The 18449-nt window shown below is 36.7% G+C and overlaps 1 protein-coding gene across 1 annotated transcript in view; it reads left to right on the top strand.

Annotated features, from left to right (window-relative positions):
• The window catches only part of Kl-2 (dynein heavy chain 2, axonemal kl-2), a 43624-nt gene that overhangs the window by 16210 nt on the left and 8965 nt on the right, over positions 1 to 18449 (top strand). Inside the window, exons 20-49 of the mRNA XM_070299606.1 lie at positions 199 to 332; positions 419 to 612; positions 1710 to 1938; positions 2034 to 2185; positions 2282 to 2532; positions 3525 to 3745; positions 3838 to 3952; positions 4707 to 4878; positions 5817 to 5992; positions 6733 to 6895; positions 9421 to 9645; positions 9989 to 10277; positions 10512 to 10649; positions 10854 to 11024; positions 11350 to 11641; positions 12096 to 12187; positions 12299 to 12493; positions 12567 to 12772; positions 13041 to 13226; positions 13560 to 13779; positions 13863 to 14029; positions 14209 to 14429; positions 14503 to 14612; positions 14717 to 14832; positions 14907 to 15007; positions 15234 to 15412; positions 15704 to 16003; positions 16562 to 16849; positions 17829 to 18019; positions 18231 to 18406. Of these exons, the coding sequence (XP_070155707.1) occupies positions 199 to 332; positions 419 to 612; positions 1710 to 1938; positions 2034 to 2185; positions 2282 to 2532; positions 3525 to 3745; positions 3838 to 3952; positions 4707 to 4878; positions 5817 to 5992; positions 6733 to 6895; positions 9421 to 9645; positions 9989 to 10277; positions 10512 to 10649; positions 10854 to 11024; positions 11350 to 11641; positions 12096 to 12187; positions 12299 to 12493; positions 12567 to 12772; positions 13041 to 13226; positions 13560 to 13779; positions 13863 to 14029; positions 14209 to 14429; positions 14503 to 14612; positions 14717 to 14832; positions 14907 to 15007; positions 15234 to 15412; positions 15704 to 16003; positions 16562 to 16849; positions 17829 to 18019; positions 18231 to 18406 (5670 nt within the window). The remainder of the gene's footprint in view (positions 1 to 198; positions 333 to 418; positions 613 to 1709; positions 1939 to 2033; positions 2186 to 2281; positions 2533 to 3524; positions 3746 to 3837; positions 3953 to 4706; positions 4879 to 5816; positions 5993 to 6732; positions 6896 to 9420; positions 9646 to 9988; positions 10278 to 10511; positions 10650 to 10853; positions 11025 to 11349; positions 11642 to 12095; positions 12188 to 12298; positions 12494 to 12566; positions 12773 to 13040; positions 13227 to 13559; positions 13780 to 13862; positions 14030 to 14208; positions 14430 to 14502; positions 14613 to 14716; positions 14833 to 14906; positions 15008 to 15233; positions 15413 to 15703; positions 16004 to 16561; positions 16850 to 17828; positions 18020 to 18230; positions 18407 to 18449) is intronic.

Here is an 18449-nt window from a genome sequence, read left to right as displayed (position 1 = left end):
TTTGTTATTTAATATGTTAAATATATAAAAAAAAAAGGAAAAATAAATTGATTTTAATCAGATATTCAGTTAGAATATTAACTCATTTTAGTACTAACATTGAAATTATTTTATTTTATTATTATCATATTGCATTTTACATTATTATTATTATATTGCATTTTACATTATTATTTTACATTATTATTATTATTACAGATGCTTTAAAATGGCTAGCCATCTTCTGGAAAGAGATTCAGTCCTTGAGGGACAGGGAAAGTCTATTAAAATCACAATTAATGATTTTTGGCATAAATTACCTAGATTCTCTAGAAATCGCTGAACTCGATAAAGTAAATGTCACTCATTTGTTGCTCGAATGTCACTCTCCCGCGCTAGTCTATTTATACGATTTTCCGACACTTTTCTACTCACGAAGGATGTAGCCATGATCGAATTGGTGTGGCAATTGACGGACGAATGGAACGATGCCTGGGAACGCTACAAAACCGGAAATTTCTGGACGATAGAATTGGAAGAGATGGAAGCAACCGCTAATCTCCTTCTCCGGAAACTCACGAAACTCAGCAAAGAGCTTAAAGAAAAGAATTGGGAGAGTGTCGAGAATACCAGGTGCGACCCAGTTGTAATCAAATTTCGAACGCGCGGTAAATATGTGCCAATTTCGTGAATTTTTCACGAGGCAAAGTAGCGTTTTGCGATTGCTATCCTTTAGCAGTATGTCAATTTATCGTTCGCCAAAAACCCGAAACCGCCGCGTTATAAACTGCGCTCGTGCGATGAATGGCCATTTTTCAAAATGACAGCAAGATTAGAAGAATCACACGCGAGGATATAATCGACGATAATTGTCGATGAGTGAAATGCTGTTTGAAACATCGAATATTAAACATCGAATGAATTAATCCTTTCGCTAACAACTTTTTGCGGCGAAGAGAGTAAAAAATAGTTTGTCGAGTTTTCGAAAATTCTACATATTGTACATATATGTATAAGGGTAAATAACACACCGATAAAAATAATCGCCTTTCGCTTGAATGGAACGATGTGTACTTTAACCGGCGCGGTGTGCTTCGCAAGAAATAATGCGAAGGACAGTCTACAACTTAATTCCACATATTACACAGTGACGCTTATTAACTTCTGCGTCGCTAAAGCGCGTAACTTACATGAACTTACCGACCACACTTGTGACCACACTCCTTTCGACGATACTTTTTGAAACTAACAAAGTGCACGCTCCATAAACGGCAACATGTAACTTCTCAGCAGCTACAATTCAACCTAGTTTATTAAACAAGGGAAAAGGGAAAAAAAGCTATACGCGCGCAGAACTCGTTGTTTGGTGCGTATACAAAATAAGAAGTGTTCTTTATGCAGTGAAAAGAATTGCAAGAAACTTTTCGCCTGAGTTTTGAATAACAAAAATTATTTTTTTAATTTATTTCTAAATTAAAATTTTTTTGTTTGATATTCATTAAATCTTTGCGTAAGGTGAACTGAATTAGCATTCTTCTATAACCATTTACACAAGCTAGATTAATGTCATAAAAGTGATTATCTTACAATTGAGAAAATATTATACAAGTTTACAAATATATCTTCAAATTTTGATAAAGGTTATATTATGTTTAGAAGATGAAAAATATTATAGATAATTATAATACATAATTTATTATATACACAACTGTGAAAAACGTGTATTGTAGGTTGAACGTGGATAAATTTCGACGCACATTACCACTGATAATAGTACTGAAGAATCCAGCAATGAGACCGAGGCATTGGAAGCGGGTCAAAGAAACCATCGGACGAGACTTCGACGAGACGTCCGAGGACTTTACTTTGGACGCGATTATTAAAATGCGGATGCATAATTTTGCGGAGGAAATTAGCGAAATATCGAACACGGCCACGATGGAACTCGCTATTGAAGTTGTAAGTCGTCGATAAAAGAATACAGATACAAATCGTACGATATATTAATTGCAAGGCACTTCTTTACGAGAAATGACACATGCGTACTGATTTAGGGACTCCAAAATATTAAGGATACTTGGAAAACGATGCCGATTACGATGGTTCGATACAAAGATAAAGGAATATACAGATTAAAGGCTATAGACGACATAATTCACACTCTGGAAGATCATCAGGTGCAACTTTCATCCATGAAGTCAACAAGGTGCAACGCACTCGCTAAATTAACTTTCGTATTTATATTTCTAACTTTATTTCGACTTTATTCGACATAGGTGGATTATACATTGAATTTTTCTAGATTCGTCGAACCATTTGCCCAGGAAGTCGACTATTGGGAACGGGCACTGTCGACGATCGGAGAAGTTTTGGAAATACTGCTAGTAATGCAAAAAGAATACGTGTATCTGGACAATATATTCACTACTGAAGACATCAAGAAACAACTTCCAAAAGAGACCGACGATTATGACAAAGTGACGAGCGAGTTGGCTGAACATACATCAAGAATGGCTTCCTACGGTTTGATACTGCCAGCCACCCACATTCCACGTATGTATTATCAGAAGGACTATTACAAAAGAGATATTATTCACAGTATTTTTATAACATAAAGGAATCCACTTAACCAAATGTTGAAAAAAAGAATCATGTAGATTCTGTTTTCCTATAAACATACAGAAATGAAAATTTAACGGCAATTTAATCCTCCAAAAGAAATAGTGTTTTAATTTAATTTTACATATGTAATGATACTCAAAATTTCAAACAGTCAATATTGAAATTCTGATACCTTGCGAGAAAATATGATACATGATTATATTATAATAAATTAAATTTGCCCAATATCTTTTTCTAGTATATTTAAAAGCTCGAATTATTGCAAGGATTATTATAATAGCTTCTAATAGCTTCTTTAACATATAATATTAGATTAAACATACATACATACAAACAAATTATTATACTAGAATTAAAAATCATTTACATTCTGAAAAAAAAAAACAAAAAAAAACAAAGCAAAATATTGTTTTAAATAATTAATAAAATTATGCAATCTTTTTTTTAATTAAAAAATAAAGATCAAAAAAGATTTTTTATACAGTGAAATAAACATTCACCAGCCAGATACCAGACTTAATGTGATATTTTCAGAATAAAACGTATTCTCAATAAGCATATTTGCAAAATGCAATTAACTAATGAAAAAAGTATTACTGAACCAGAGATATATTTCGCATTTATCGTGAGCAATCACTCTGAACGTTAAACTAGGATTAAAATTATTTAAGCTACAACCGAGCCAGGGTATTAATGTAAATGGATACGTACAAACCGCCTGTGTCGGCTTCCGGCGCTAAAAAAAAAAAGAGAGAGAGAAAAAGAGAAAAACGAAAAAAAGGAGATAAAAAATAGAGCGACGAGCCGACGCGCGTACGCGTACTGTAAAATAATGTAAATCTATTCTATTGAAAGCATTTGCATTTCCCCCCCCCCTCCCCTCCCCCCCTTTCTTGCTCTCCCCGTTCCGGCGATCCTGTTAGCTGGCTTGCTGGAAATCCTGAACAAACTCAACGACAAGTTGGAGGCGTTGCAGTTGGCGCTCGAGCAGTATCTGGAGACCAAGAGACGCATATTTCCGAGACTCTACTTCGTCTCGAATGATGATATACTGGAGATTCTGGCGCATTCTAAAAGACCGGACCTCATACAGCCGCACATCAGAAAGCTCTTCGCGAACATCAAGTCCTTGAAACTCAGCAAGGTAATTCTCCAGCGGTCTACTCTTCTATACTTGCTTCCTCTATGTAAGCGCATTGTCTCGAGACTCTTAATATCGCATCTTTTTGCCTTAAGTCGCTGACTGGAAAACATGTGGCTGACGGCATGTATTCGAACGATGAAGAGTACATCGAGTTTATCGAACCGGTCCTCTTGGAAGGTCAAGTCGAATATTGGCTGTGCGATATCGGTGAGTACATTTCTTTTTTTAGATACATATTTCAAGATGAGGAATAAAAATCGGTATCTTGGACGTTCGTGAACAACAAAATGCAAAAATTCAAAAAAGCAACTCGCAATTATCTCGGTGTAATCCTAAAATCCGATATTCCTGCATGACAAGCGCATAGTAGTTACCGTTCTATGAGTTTGGGTATATTATCCTTATAAATCTCGTTTCCTGTTATCTCTCCGAAATCTACACGTGTACACGAACACAGAGGAAATATATACGCGAGAATTTATAAGATCATAAATTGCTTTTTTTTTTTTTTTTTGCAAAATCGAAAGAGGCCGTTTCACCTCCATCTGAAATATGGAAGCGCGACAAACTTCTTTCGCATACACGTCGCGAGAAAACTAGGAGAAAGATCAGCGACGTGTGAACACGGACTCATCAAATATTTACAGTATCCTGCGGTGTTCTCGGTGCGGGGTAGCGAGTAGTAGCGTTTACAACGGTTTGGGCGTTGCGTAAATAAAAACCGGGTCTGGAAAATTGGCCATAATTTATGCTCCAATCCCAACGTTGGTCCACGACCGCCGTAAATTACCCGATGTGCCCGCGCGCACGCATCAGCGTACAACTTCGATTTCTGTTTGCGAGAGATAAAAATGTGCGAACAAAATGGAGTGTGCGGGGAGGATGTGAGGGTGAAGACGGGGATGAAAAACCGCGCGCGGCAGGGAAGTGAGCGCGAATAAAACGTGCGTGGCAATTGCAGAGGCCGCGATGAGAGTGACCCTACGCGAAGTGTTGAGGCAGTGTCGGACAGCGCTGCGAAAAACGCTCGCGAAACGCGACAGGTGGGTGAAAGAATGGCCGGGCCAGCCGGGCATTACGTCCACTCAGATTCAATGGACGAGCGACTGCACGCGCGTCCTGCTGCACTGCAAGTGAGTACTCCGAGTTTCTGCCTATGAGAAATTTAGCTACGTTAGTTATGGAAACGTGAGAGAAACGCGGATGGGAGAGGGGGCATGGAAAGGAAGGTGGAGAAACGGGATAAACGTGAGGCCAGTTTTGACGAACACCGAGAGACGGTTAGAGGAAACGAGGACGAGTTGACGTACGCGCGACGAGAAAAGATCTTTTCACACATATACACGCACGTACGCTTAAATATATATATACGCATACAGACATACAGTAGAGGGGGTGGGAGAATGGCCATAGAAGAAGACAGGAGACACGGCAAGTCTAATAAGAGAAATTTTGCATATTCTACGTCTGGTCCTGCGATCCGGCGACGGCACCCTTCCACCTTCTCCCTCATTTACATATACTAGCCGTACCGCGAATAATTTAACTCGCACACCTACAGTCGGGCATCTTCTCTACCTACCAAATAAAATCCCTCCCATCCCGGGACTCTTCTGTAATGCTCGTGTTGCACGAGGCCCAACGTACCTTTCCGTTGCACTCCTCCTCTCCGGAAAAAGGGACAAAGACAACGCGGACGGTTGGGAAAATAGAGATGATCTGCACGGCGAAAAATAATATCGCTAAAAGTGCATCGCACATGTTACATTGTCCTCTTATAGCCGTCGCATAAATCTTACGTTAAGAAATCTGTAAGAAATTTTACGTTAATAATTTTTTTTTTAAAGACGACAGCCGTATATATATATATATTTGCATTACTTTAATAATATTTTTAAAAATGTTGTTATACATGTTGAATTAATGAGATAGCTTTTCTCGAAGCTTTCTAGAGACTCTTAAAGACGAGTAGATTAATTATGTATCAGGTAGCGTAACTGCGGAATAGTATATTAGCTATGTATTTCACAATCCAATTAAGTTTTATTTGATTTACCTTCGTACTCTCAAGAATGGCGGACTCGAAGAAGCCGTTACGAAGACTGAGGAAGAAGCAAAATCAGACGTTGGACAAATACTCGGGAACTATACGAGGCGATTTGAATAAGCTGGATCGATTAAAGTTCAAGGCCATTGTCGTTATCGAGATACACGCGAGGGATGTCATTGAAAAAATGTACAAAATGAGTGAGTCGATTCGTATATTTTTCTACAATCATTCTTTTATCTTTAATTCAACGCTCATTCGTTACGCGCATTTGATTTGCAAAAATATACTCGATATATACTCGAACGTACGGCCAACAAATTACGGACCATTTTATAGGATCGCGTCCGACGCAACCGCATCACGTTCTAGACGTTATATTGTTGGCGATACGATACGCTATAGTAGGAAAACGCCGTTGCTTCCCTTAGTAAATTTGTATATTGATGGTATCTCGAAGCGAATATTTGTAAAAATATACATGTATGACAGTGAGAGTTTATTTTTTGAAAAATATAAAATTGGCGAATGTTTACTATAACAAAATTTTATTTTCTTTACTATACAAAGATTCTATTTAACTTATAATAATTCTTTAGTTTTTTATATTAATTTTTTGCAACATATAATTTTCGTTAATATATAAGAACAATTTTGATTAAAAAAAAAAAGAAAAAGAAAACAGCTTTATATTGGAATTATTTTTATTATCAAGAATTACGATATTGCGTCTTTTTTGCCATCTTATAAATAAAATGAAAAGTAAAAGATTATAAATTTCCTTTCTTTGTGTAATGATATAAAGTAGTATTTCAAACTGCACGTAACATTTCTTATATTACTTTACTCGTATACTTTCCTTGCTACTTTAATCCAGAGAGAAAATAAATAACGAAACCAGGGAAAAAGCGGGAGCAAACTTACTTTCCAAATTTTTCAGATTGCAGAGATGTGTCTGCTTTCGAGTGGCTGTCGCAGTTAAGATTTTATTGGGATACAGACGTGGACGATTGTATTGTTCGGCAAACAAACACTCACTTCGTATATGGTTACGAGTATCTGGGCAACACTGGAAGACTTGTAATAACTCCTCTGACAGACCGGTACGTTTCCCTAAACGTTTAGTTTATATATATATATATATACAATTGCACATATCACATATTATATTAGATAAATATTAGATAATAATTTTCTTATGCAATCATTATTTTTTAATCATATTTATTATTTATTTATTTTTTAATTATATTTATTTCTCTCTCAACAAGCAAATTTTCTTTAGAGAGAATAGTATTAATTTATTTTTCAAAGAAACTTGATATATTCTTTCACGGCTTAATATTTTTAACATTAGATGTACTTTGATATAAAACTAAAAATAATTTTTTTTACTATACATTTAAAGAAATTTCTCATATATATATAATATTTTTAGTGAAACGTAAAAAAGTAAAACGTTGAACAAGTTCAACTAAAAACTAAATATCACAAACGTATAACAGGATAATATTTTTTGCCAAGTTGTGCAGAATGACAACGGTTTCATCGAGATGCTTTATACCGCAAATACTTGGTGAAATACATGTCGTTTGAATGAATCTATACAGTGTGAATACCGAATGGTGGCATGCGTTTATACACTCGATTGCGGGCGCCATTTGCAAAATTACTTTTATGACATTATGTCGTAACGTATTTAGTCGGTCAGCGTACTCTGTTCCGTTTAGCAATGTTAAAGCAGAAGTTTCTCAGTGGTTATCGCGCGTGCTATAGTCACGTAGTTGGTAGCAGATCGTGCGGCCAGCCGTAATTTCGTCTGTCACGCGCGCGGATAACACACGACGGGACGCTGGTAATGCTTAGTGTTCGACACATTGGCGATGTAATACAACCCTGATTTAGGTCAGCGGGAGTAACTTGACGATCGCGCAGCGATTGCTTGACGCGTCGCGTAGTGCACGTGTCCGATTAGGTAAAGTTTTAAGCGCGCCGTTGTATTTAATGAGGGAACTTTCCACGCAATATTGATCGCATCAAATAGCTCACGTTACATGATTAAGGCGAGGTCGCGAACTCGCGATACCCATCGCATATCGTACAACTTTCTACAACTAGTTATATCTTAGCGCGGGAACAATGTCACGTGTCGTGGCGAGAGCAGTTGACGACGATCGCTTAGTTGAAACAAGTTCTGAGGGATTTCTCGTAAGCAAAAGAGTCCTCGTATACTTAAATTTGATGCAATTAAATTAAAATTATAAAAGATGAATTGATAACAACAATACATAATATAAGCACGAAGCCATCCTACAGAAAACGCTAATAAAATAAAATGCTAATAGATAATATACACACGCACGCATATATATTAATTTCCAATATTATTCTTATATTATTTTTCTTTTCTATTAACTACTTATATTTTCTGATTTAAATTTGCTTTATCTTTCTTATTATATAATCATATATTGTTAAATATTTACTTTATTGTACTATCTAACTTATATATATATATATATATATATAGATGTATCTTTCTCTTTTCTTTGTGCACTAAATGGATTTTTATTTTGTTTATTTTTAAATAAATAAATAAAATGACTAAGTGAGATAACTCAGTAGAATGAAAAAAAATTTACGATAAAAAATGAAGAATCGAATTGTCATATTGCGCGAAAAAAACTTGATCAAGATTATATCGATGTAATTAAAGAATGTGCATTTTACATCAAAGTGCTAATCCACAAGCACGAGTCTTGAAATCTTCTGGAACTTGAAACGAATGCTCACCGCAAAACGTCCGTTTCGCGCGCATCAGAACCACGTGGTTGTAAACCGCGACAATACATGACAATGCGACATAATGTCAAGAGCGATTTCGAAACGGGTAGCGGATATCGACGCGCCTCGTGACATCAAAGGCCAAACGTCGAACGAGCCGCGATATCCGGATCTACTTAACGATAGTATCGATTTAATCGCGATAAAAGGTTATCCCATATCCCGTCGTTCTAATTTATAGACGGCGATTGCCATCTCAATACATTTGTCCGCTCTCGCGATCCCGAGAATTTGTCTTGCGGAGAAAGAAGACACAACGCGCCGCCCCTACAGGAATCTCGGTCTTTCGCCTGCCCTCCCGCATCCACCGCACGAAAGTGGATGAATCATCCCCCTCTGCCACGAATAGACGCATTAAATCGCAAACTGCGCCGGAGCATATACACACTCTAATATATTTCTCGAATCGAATGCCAGATTGCAGCTGCGTTCTCTCTTTCTCCCTCTCTTTTTCTCTTTCTCTTGAAATACAGACCTGATGGACGAGATATTTCATCAATAGTCCGTCAATTGCACGAAGGTCTTTTCTGTCGGAAAGAATGGAATATATTCCGTTAATAAAACACGGTAATGTATATTATTTAAGCTTTTTTCGAGATACGTGTTTAAAACATGTTATTTATCTTTTATTGCAAAATAATATGATAATTGTAATGATTTTATATTTATGATTATACGAGTATATTTAAAGTGCACTCTTCTGTTAATTTTCTATTTTCATATATGTCGTATATTATTGTATACTAAACAATGAAATGACTCTTGAACCGTTTATCTCGTCCAGATGTTACATCACATTGACAACGGCTCTTCATTTATATCGCGGTGGAAGTCCAAAAGGACCTGCGGGTACTGGAAAAACTGAAACAGTGAAAGACCTTGGAAAAGCGCTCGGTTTCAACGTAATCGTACAAAACTGTTCGGAAGGACTAGATTATAAAAGTATGGGTAGATTATTTTGCGGACTGTCACAAAGCGGTGCCTGGGGATGCTTTGACGAATTCAACCGGTAAATATCCTTGAAGCTTACACACTATTAGCATGAGAAAAAAAGAAAAGCTTTTTATCCAAATCAAATCTCGCTCAAAATGCATCATCATTGTATCAGAATTAAACAACGCTATATAAAAGAAAAGACATAAAGTTGATATATATATATATATACATTTACATAATTTATTTGTTGTGTAGAATTTATGAAGAGCATTTCTGTAATTTTTATTTTTCACGATGAAAAGCTAGTTAATTGTAAATAAGAGAATCTTTACATTACCACGTAATATATAAAAAAAGATTGCAAACGCAAAAAGAAAGAATAAGATTTAGAGAAATGAATTCTTTCGTAATCGCAGAATTAACGTCGAAGTGTTATCAGTAGTAGCGCAACAGATACTATCGATACTGACCGCTCTCGCCCAGAGACTCACGAGATTCATTTTCGACGGCGCCGCTATAAATCTGGTGCACACCTGCGGCATCTTCATCACAATGAATCCTGGTTACGCCGGACGTACCGAACTTCCAGACAATTTAAAGTCCATGTTCCGGCCAATCTCGATGATGGTGCCGGACAGTAGCATGATTGTCGAGATCAACCTGTTTGGCGAAGGCTTTCAAAACACACGCGTGTTAGCTAGAAAGGTCACTTAAAGTTATAATTAATTTGCTTAACTCTTGATATCGTAATATAAGTGATTCTACAAACGATAATTTAACATTTAAATTTGTAGAATAATCTATAATCTATTTATCTTCTTGTCTATTGCCTTTCAAAATATCTCTAACATTTTTTAAATATTTATTTTATTTATGATCCAAAAAATTTTAATATCAGAATGTGCTGAAAGTTTTGCATAATGCTTTTCTTCTTTGTAGGTTTTTACTTTATACTCTCTTGCCGAGCAACAGCTTAGTAAACAGCATCATTATGATTTCGGTTTGCGAGGTATAGTAACACTGACTCGATACGCTGGCAAAAAGAAAAGATTATATCCCAATTTACCCGACGAGGAGGTAATTCTTCATTTTCTTTATTATTCTAAAACTCAACACAAAACGTTGATTAAAACGTTTATTATATTAATGACGCTTATAAAAATATCATAATTGTTAAATTACTGGCAATATTTTATATTTAAAGTAAAGCAAAATTGCAATAATTGTTTATGTTATGACACTTAACGTGAATAAATATCAGTCAAATCGAATTTTGTCTAGATAATTATCCTCTCTATGAAAGATATGAATGTCGCCAAACTTACCTCGGACGATCTACCGCTATTTCTCGATATTACCACCGATCTTTTCCCCAACGTAGACATACCCACCGTGGATTACGAGGAAATTATCAGTTATATAACCAACGAGGCAATCAAGTTGAAGCTGCAGGTAATCTACTTAGGGAGGATATAACGTATAATTTCAACGATTCTACTTGCTGGTAGGAGCCGATGCTCTCGTTTTTTATAGCCCTAAGGGCATTTATCGGAAAATTATTCGTGCCGATCTAGCGTTTATAAATATTAACTCGTGAATATATTGTATTAAATTGCGCTTATATCCATCGCTCGGATCATCATTTTCCCTTAGAATATAATTTACGGAGAAAATAGTTATGGACATTGTGGATACTGTTTGGACATGTAGGATAAATCGTCCTGCCAGCTATACCTCGATATTAATTAATCGCCCTAAATTATCTGGATTATTATAGCCAATTCCCATGATATTGACAAAAGTCATCGAGCTGTACGAGACGAAGAGCTCGCGTCACTCAACGATGATTGTCGGCGTATCAAACACCGCGAAAACCGCAACGTGGAAGATTTTACAGAATACGATGACGACAATGAAGAGCGATGGAAAACCGGGCTTTAATGCCGTTCACGTATATCCCATTAATCCTAAGGCACTAAGTCTCGGTGAACTCTACGGCGAGTACAATCTTTCTACCGGAGAATGGCTCGACGGGGTGATATCGTCCATCATGCGGAAAACTTGTTCCGGTAAAGCGCTTGATTGATTACAATGTAATATGTGTAGTGTAATAAGTGTGTCACGTGTTATGGATATATGACATTAGAGACGAACCCAATGTATTCTCTAATGTTTTGTGAATATCTTAGTGTTGTGTACCGTTTTGTATATTATTATTAAAATTCATGTAAAATATTTTTTCCGGAGCAAAAATTAAAAATACTTTTGCATTAATATAATATGCTAATTACAAATATAATATAAGATATGCACGTATACAGGAATACATCGAAGAATTTTCTCTCGATTGAATAATATATAAAGATTATTTATACGCACTGGATTTGTTTTATTGACGAATCACAAATAATAAAGAAAATCGGAAAAAAAGAGAGAATACAAGTAAAATTATTAGGAGGGAAACTTATTTAGCTAACGTGATTTTCGAAAATATGCTATTGTAAAATTTAATTCTTTTGACAGAGGATACCACCGATGAAAAGTGGATTCTCTTTGACGGACCCGTAGACGCTGATTGGATTGAGAACATGAACAGCGTCATGGATGACAACAAGGTATACTTTGTCCGTCCTTTGCTCGATACTCCTCGAGTCTCCTTGAACTGAAATTGCATAAAGCTAACTCTCTCCGATGCGTTGCTGAAACTAAAAACTTGGCGTTTTAAGGTACTGACGCTGATAAATAACGATCGTATTATTATGCCCGATCAAGTGTCGTTGCTCTTCGAGGTACAAGACTTGGTTGTCGCCTCTCCCGCGACGGTCTCCAGAGTAGGCATGGTTTATAATGATTACAAGAATTTTAGCTGGCATCCGTACGTCGATTCGTGGTTGCAAAAGTATAACGCGCAACCGGAGTTTGTTGAAGAGGTGAAACAAATCGAGTAATTCTCCATGATCCGGCGGAACGTACATTTCATTGCTTTTCAATCAGATGAATCAGCTGTTCGAGAGCCACGTTAACGCCGCGTTAGAATTTAAGCGGAAGAATTGCGAGGAACTCGTGCCTGTTCCCGAATTAAACGCCATTCAGTCGCTCTGCAAACTACTGGAAGTATTCGCGATACCGCAGAACGGCGTGGAATTAGGCGAAGATCGCGCTGCTTTCTCCATAATATGCAAAATGTGGTTCTTCTTCTGGTACGTAAAAGTATTCTTGTTTCGTAAATGCGCGACGCATTTCGAATATTGCGTAGGACGCTGCGGTGAGATAAGTTACGACGATCATGAATTCGTAACTCGTATCCAAGCAACACAGCCGTCACCCTCTGGGCATGTTCAAGTAATATTAATACTATAATCCTCTAGTGGTTTGCGCGAGTCATATTAAACTATAAGTTTTCAGCTAATGGCATGGTAATGATAGTCAAGGGCATGCTAAATAACTATCTTCAACGTCACGTTGCAGCATGATATGGTCACTGTGTGCCTCGGTCGATGAGAAAGGTCGTCAGAAGATGGATAATTTCATAAGGGAAATCGAAAGTTCCTTCCCGTTGCGAGATACGGTTTACGAGTATTACGTGGATACGCGTCTCCGTACTTTTCTTTTATGGGAGGAAAAATTATCGCAAACTTGGAAATTTCAACCTGGGTAAATACAGATATTTATTGAAATTGGTTATAAAATTCTGATATCTTTTAAAAAATTCAAAATTACCAATCTTCTCTCAGAATTTATATCGATGAACGGCAACCTTCGATACGTCAATTGTCGTATAACATGATTGTTTAACCAGAATATCCTGAATTCGGTCCAAATCTCATATCGAGTCACATACATATTCAGGTCAAATCATTCAATTCGCGTTATATCAATATTCAATCACATCCATATATTTTCGAGAAAATCGATAATCGCCGAGACCATCCCTTAAGCTTACGAGAACCCGTGTGCGCCGCTAGTATATTCTAAGTCAATTTACAGTCTGCCGTTCTACAAGATAATAGTACCTACCGTGGACACGATACGATACGATTACGTCGTGAGTTCCCTCTTATCGAATGGTTTTCCGGTGCTCGTGGTGGGTGCGGTGGGTACAGGAAAAACGTCTACCATCCACTCGGTACTTGAGCTGCTAGACGACACGCGATACGCCGTTCTCCTTGTAAACATGTCGGCGCAAACTACATCCAATAACATACAAGTAAGGCTCTAAGCATCTATCAAATAGATAATAATTTTAAATATTAAATGAACGTTTTCTACGGTGGCTCTCTTCGTTTATAGGATGCGATAGAAAGCAGACTGGAAAAACGAACGAAAGGTGTTTACATTCCTACGGGCGGTAAGACTTTGATCACTTTTATGGATGATTTTAATATGCCCATGAAGGAGAAATATGGATCGCAACCATCGTTGGAATTGATTCGACAGTGGATCGATTATGGATTTTGGTAATATTACATTGCAAAATATGCAAAGAGAAAAAGCGCGAACAGACAAATGGCAACAAAAAAAAAAAAGAAAGAAAAGAAAAGAATAAATCATGTCTAACAGGAACATGACAAAGATATTATATATTTTGAAATATTTAACGGAACGTTGCGACAAATATAGAAAACATTATCGACAGGTACGATCGCCAGAAGCAAACGAGGAAATATATTCAAACGATACAATTAATGGCAGCGATGGGACCACCTGGTGGAGGCCGCAACGTCATTACGAATCGGCTGCTCGCAAAATTTAACGTCATTAATATGACTTTTCCAACTGAGAAACAAATTATAAGAATCTATGGCACAATGCTGAATCAGCAGCTTTCCGAATTTCACGCTGAAGTAAAAGGGATATGTATGTATACAAAATGAAATTGATTGTATTTAATTGACGATTATATAAAGCGACATTTACTTATTGGTTTTAGCAAATGACATAACGTTTGCCACGATCAATCTATACAATCACGTAATTCGAAAGATGCTTCCCACGCCAACGAAGATGCATTACTTATTTAATCTAAGGGATATATCGAAGGTAAAAAACGAATCCTAAAGTTAAAAATTGACAAACAACCGGCAAAACTCGGCATGAAAGTAGAGATGACGCGGATACAAAAAATGGTATCGATCCTCCGACAGGTCTTCCAAGGGTTGCTGCGCAGCCATAAGGACTATCAGTATTCGAGACAGACTTTTCTGCGATTGTGGGTTCACGAGAGTTTCCGAGTTTTCTGCGATCGGCTTATTGACGAGAAGTAAGCGCTCAAGAGGCATTAACTTAATTTGGTCCGGGGTAAGGGAGGAAAAAATGCTGAGCAATTTCTTTCAGGGACAGAGAGTGGTTCGTGACTCAGTTGAACGATCAGCTCGGAAAGTACTTTGAGTTGACCTTCCATAATGTCTGTCCGGAGAAAAGATGCCCCATTTTCGGTAAACACGATATATTGATGCGATACGTTGATTCTTAGCTAATATAAATATGCTCTTTTATTAACGCCTTTAACAATAATAATATCAATAATCAATATATATTTAATTAAAATATTATTTTATTTTTATTAATAATAATATTATGTGTTGGGAATATATATATATATATATATATATATATATATATATACATTTTCTTTTTCTTAAATTGAATTAATATCTGCAGGTAGTTTCATGAATGCCTGGGATATATACGAAGATCTCCCGGATATCGGTGCCGTAAGGCGTTATATAGAAGAACAGATGGACGACTATAATGCTTCTCGTGGCGTGGTACACCTCGATCTCATTCTGTTCCGCGATGCGATTGAACATGTATGTCGCATCGTTCGTGTAATATCGCAGGTTAGTGATTCACATCGCGTGCCGTATAACGGTAAACGCTCTATCCGACAATACGCTATAAAAATTACAAGTCTGTATTATTATGATTTTCTATACGCGTTATTATAATATATTTCTAACATATAAAATCAATTATTAATTTAAATAATAACTCAAAAAATAGAATTTTTTTTTTTTAGGTACACGTACATATTTTCCTCGTTAATCGTGTAAAATCTGTTGCGACAGTATATATTGTATAAAACTAACGCATATTATAAATCTAACAATTGTAATAATGTTCTTTTACAGCCTCGCGGTAATGTCCTTCTAGTTGGAATTGGTGGTAGTGGTAGACAATCGCTTTCACGTATTGGCAGTTACATGTGCGATCTGTCCACCTATCAAGTTGCCATTACAACACACTATAGGTTACCGGAATTTCGCGAAGATCTCAAGACTCTGTACTCAATGGTCGGGGTGGAGAACAAACCGACTAGTTTCCTCTTCAACGATACCCAAGTGGTGGAGGAGCAGTTTCTGGAGATTGTCAACAATATGCTGAGTACTGGCGAAGTGGCTAATCTCTACAAGAGCGACGAAATGGAGGACGTAAGTCGATTAATACGCTTTGCGTCACCATCTCATTTCATGTCCATTTAAATATAATCCGCGACGTTACTTTTATGTAAATCGCGTTCTACGTGAAAAGAAAAATTAGCGGAATTGAAAAACTAACAAATATTATTTTCAACTGCTCATGATATTTATATTTTGCTTAATTATTTTCGTTGTCGCAACTTTTGCTTGATATTCTCGTATTATATTTTAAAAACATGTAAAAAATGTATTTATTTTATTAGGAATGCAAAAGCTTTTTAACCATTAATTAAATGATATACGGTACAAACATATATTCTTTATTAATTTTTGCTTTTTTCAAAAGAACCAATAATATTTACATAATTTACTATATATATATATTAAGAGTATAACTTAAAATTTTAAAATATCGTAGAGAGAAAGAAAGACATATGTGTGGCCCAGATAATTAGAAAAAATTTTTTGGTACCGTTATAAATTGCATTTATACAATGATTTAGATCAGCAAAAATATAATCGATACAAAAGTGAGTCATCGCAGAATATTGATATATCGTGTTTTATCAGATTAAAAATAGACTATCAAAGGAAATAACAAAGGCTGGAAAGATACCAACAACCGAGATGGTATATAGCTACCTGATTGAGAGGGCGCGTGCCAATATGCATTTGATCATGTGCATGAGCCCGATCGGCGATGCCTTCAGGAACAGATTACGGCAGTATCCTTCCCTGATCAATTGCACGACCATCGATTGGTTCTTGGAATGGCCGAGAGAAGCTCTCCTCGAAGTTGGCAACAAGTTCCTCATGAATCTCAATCTGACGCTCACTATCACCGGCGAAAATAAAGTGGTAGGTACGCCCTTCCCCTTTCCGCGCGATCGATTCCATTCGATTCGATTCTTACGATCAACGCGCGTTTCCTACCACCAATCTTCCACCCTCTCCTGCTTCGTCCTTCTTGCCGACCATTTCGGCGAATCCGATTATTTTCCCATCTACGGTTTGCCTCACTCTGATGATACGGTCGTCTGGCGCATTTCTTTTCTTTCGGCCAAAGCTGAGATTGGTTGCTTCGATTCCGCGTGAGAATGCTCTTAGGTGTCTACATGATTTGTTTCACGAAGATGTCCAAGATGCTACGCGTATTGTTTTATTTCCTCATATCCCTTGAATAAAATCGAATTAAAAAGTACATGACGCAAAAGTGTTGACACAGTCAAGTAAGTATTTCAATCGGTGTCAAAAAATGTTTGTTCTAACATTTATTAATAAATCTATAATTTTTTTTTCTTTCCATTTCAAATATATTTAGATAGAACTACTATGAAGAGTTTTTTTTCCTTGTATCTGTAAGAATCAACTTCTTAAACAACAACGCCTTTCTCGGATTATCAATTTATTATTCATAACAGCCATTAGTCTTAATGCATTTATGACTCTTGATATTATGACATCTGCTCCACAAGTGTCAAGACGCGGAAATATTTTCTCATTTTAGTATCTTTAAGTAAAAATGTTAATTAAATAATTAATCACGCATTTGAGAGAGAGAGAGAGAGAGAGAGAGAGAAAGAGAGAACTGATTATATGTTAAATGTAATTAATTTCAATGTGGAAAATATTAGACGTATGCGCGTTAAAATGTAAAACATATCATAAGAAATCGCTATTAATCCCGGTATAAAATGAAGGAGCTTTGTACGGTATCATTTTATTACGTTCATATGCGCAAAGCGAGAGAGATGGAGACGGGGAGATACAGCCAGTTAAAAAATTCACACTGCATTCGTAACGAACGCGCCCTTTACGAGGATGTATTTTTCTGCAGGAACCGCGACAGGCCGCGACGGCTATTCCGTTGCCGCCGTTACAGGAGCGAATGCGTGATGGAATTGCAGCATCATTCTCTTTGATCCACGACACGGTGTCTCAGTTCTCTCGCAGAATGGTCGTTGAAATGAAGCGACACAATTACGTGACTCCTATGAATTTTATCGAGCTAGTAATCGGTTATAAAGAGTAAGAATCGAATAAATGTAATTAAAGTAATAGAAAGTATTAGAATTTTTCTTCAGAATGTAAGATTAGTCAAAAGATAATTACACATAATATAATTAGTATCATATTATATATATATATATATATATATATTACTCTCTATAATATATATTCTTAATATCTTTAATCGAAGTATAAGATCATGCCACGCTGCTGTATTCGTATCACGCAGGATGTTGGCAGAGAAGCGACAAGATTTAGCAGACCAAGCGAACAAACTTCGCGGCGGCCTCTCGAAGATCGACGATACTCGCGTGAAAGTTAAAGAAATGGCGACGGAGCTCGAAGTCACTCAGCAGCAAGTTCATAAATCTACGAGAGAGTGCGAAGAATTCCTCGTAGCGATAGGTACATGGCGCACGCGACAGTGATATATTATCAACGGCATTTA

This window comes from Polyergus mexicanus, unplaced genomic scaffold (genome assembly GCF_030449975.1).
Source record: "Polyergus mexicanus isolate NDT 795.1 unplaced genomic scaffold, iyPolMexi1.0 SCAF_7, whole genome shotgun sequence".
Taxonomy (NCBI): domain Eukaryota; kingdom Metazoa; phylum Arthropoda; class Insecta; order Hymenoptera; family Formicidae; genus Polyergus; species Polyergus mexicanus.
The sequence above is the reverse complement of the archived record's forward strand: the minus strand, read 5'-3'. Positions and strand labels throughout refer to the sequence as shown.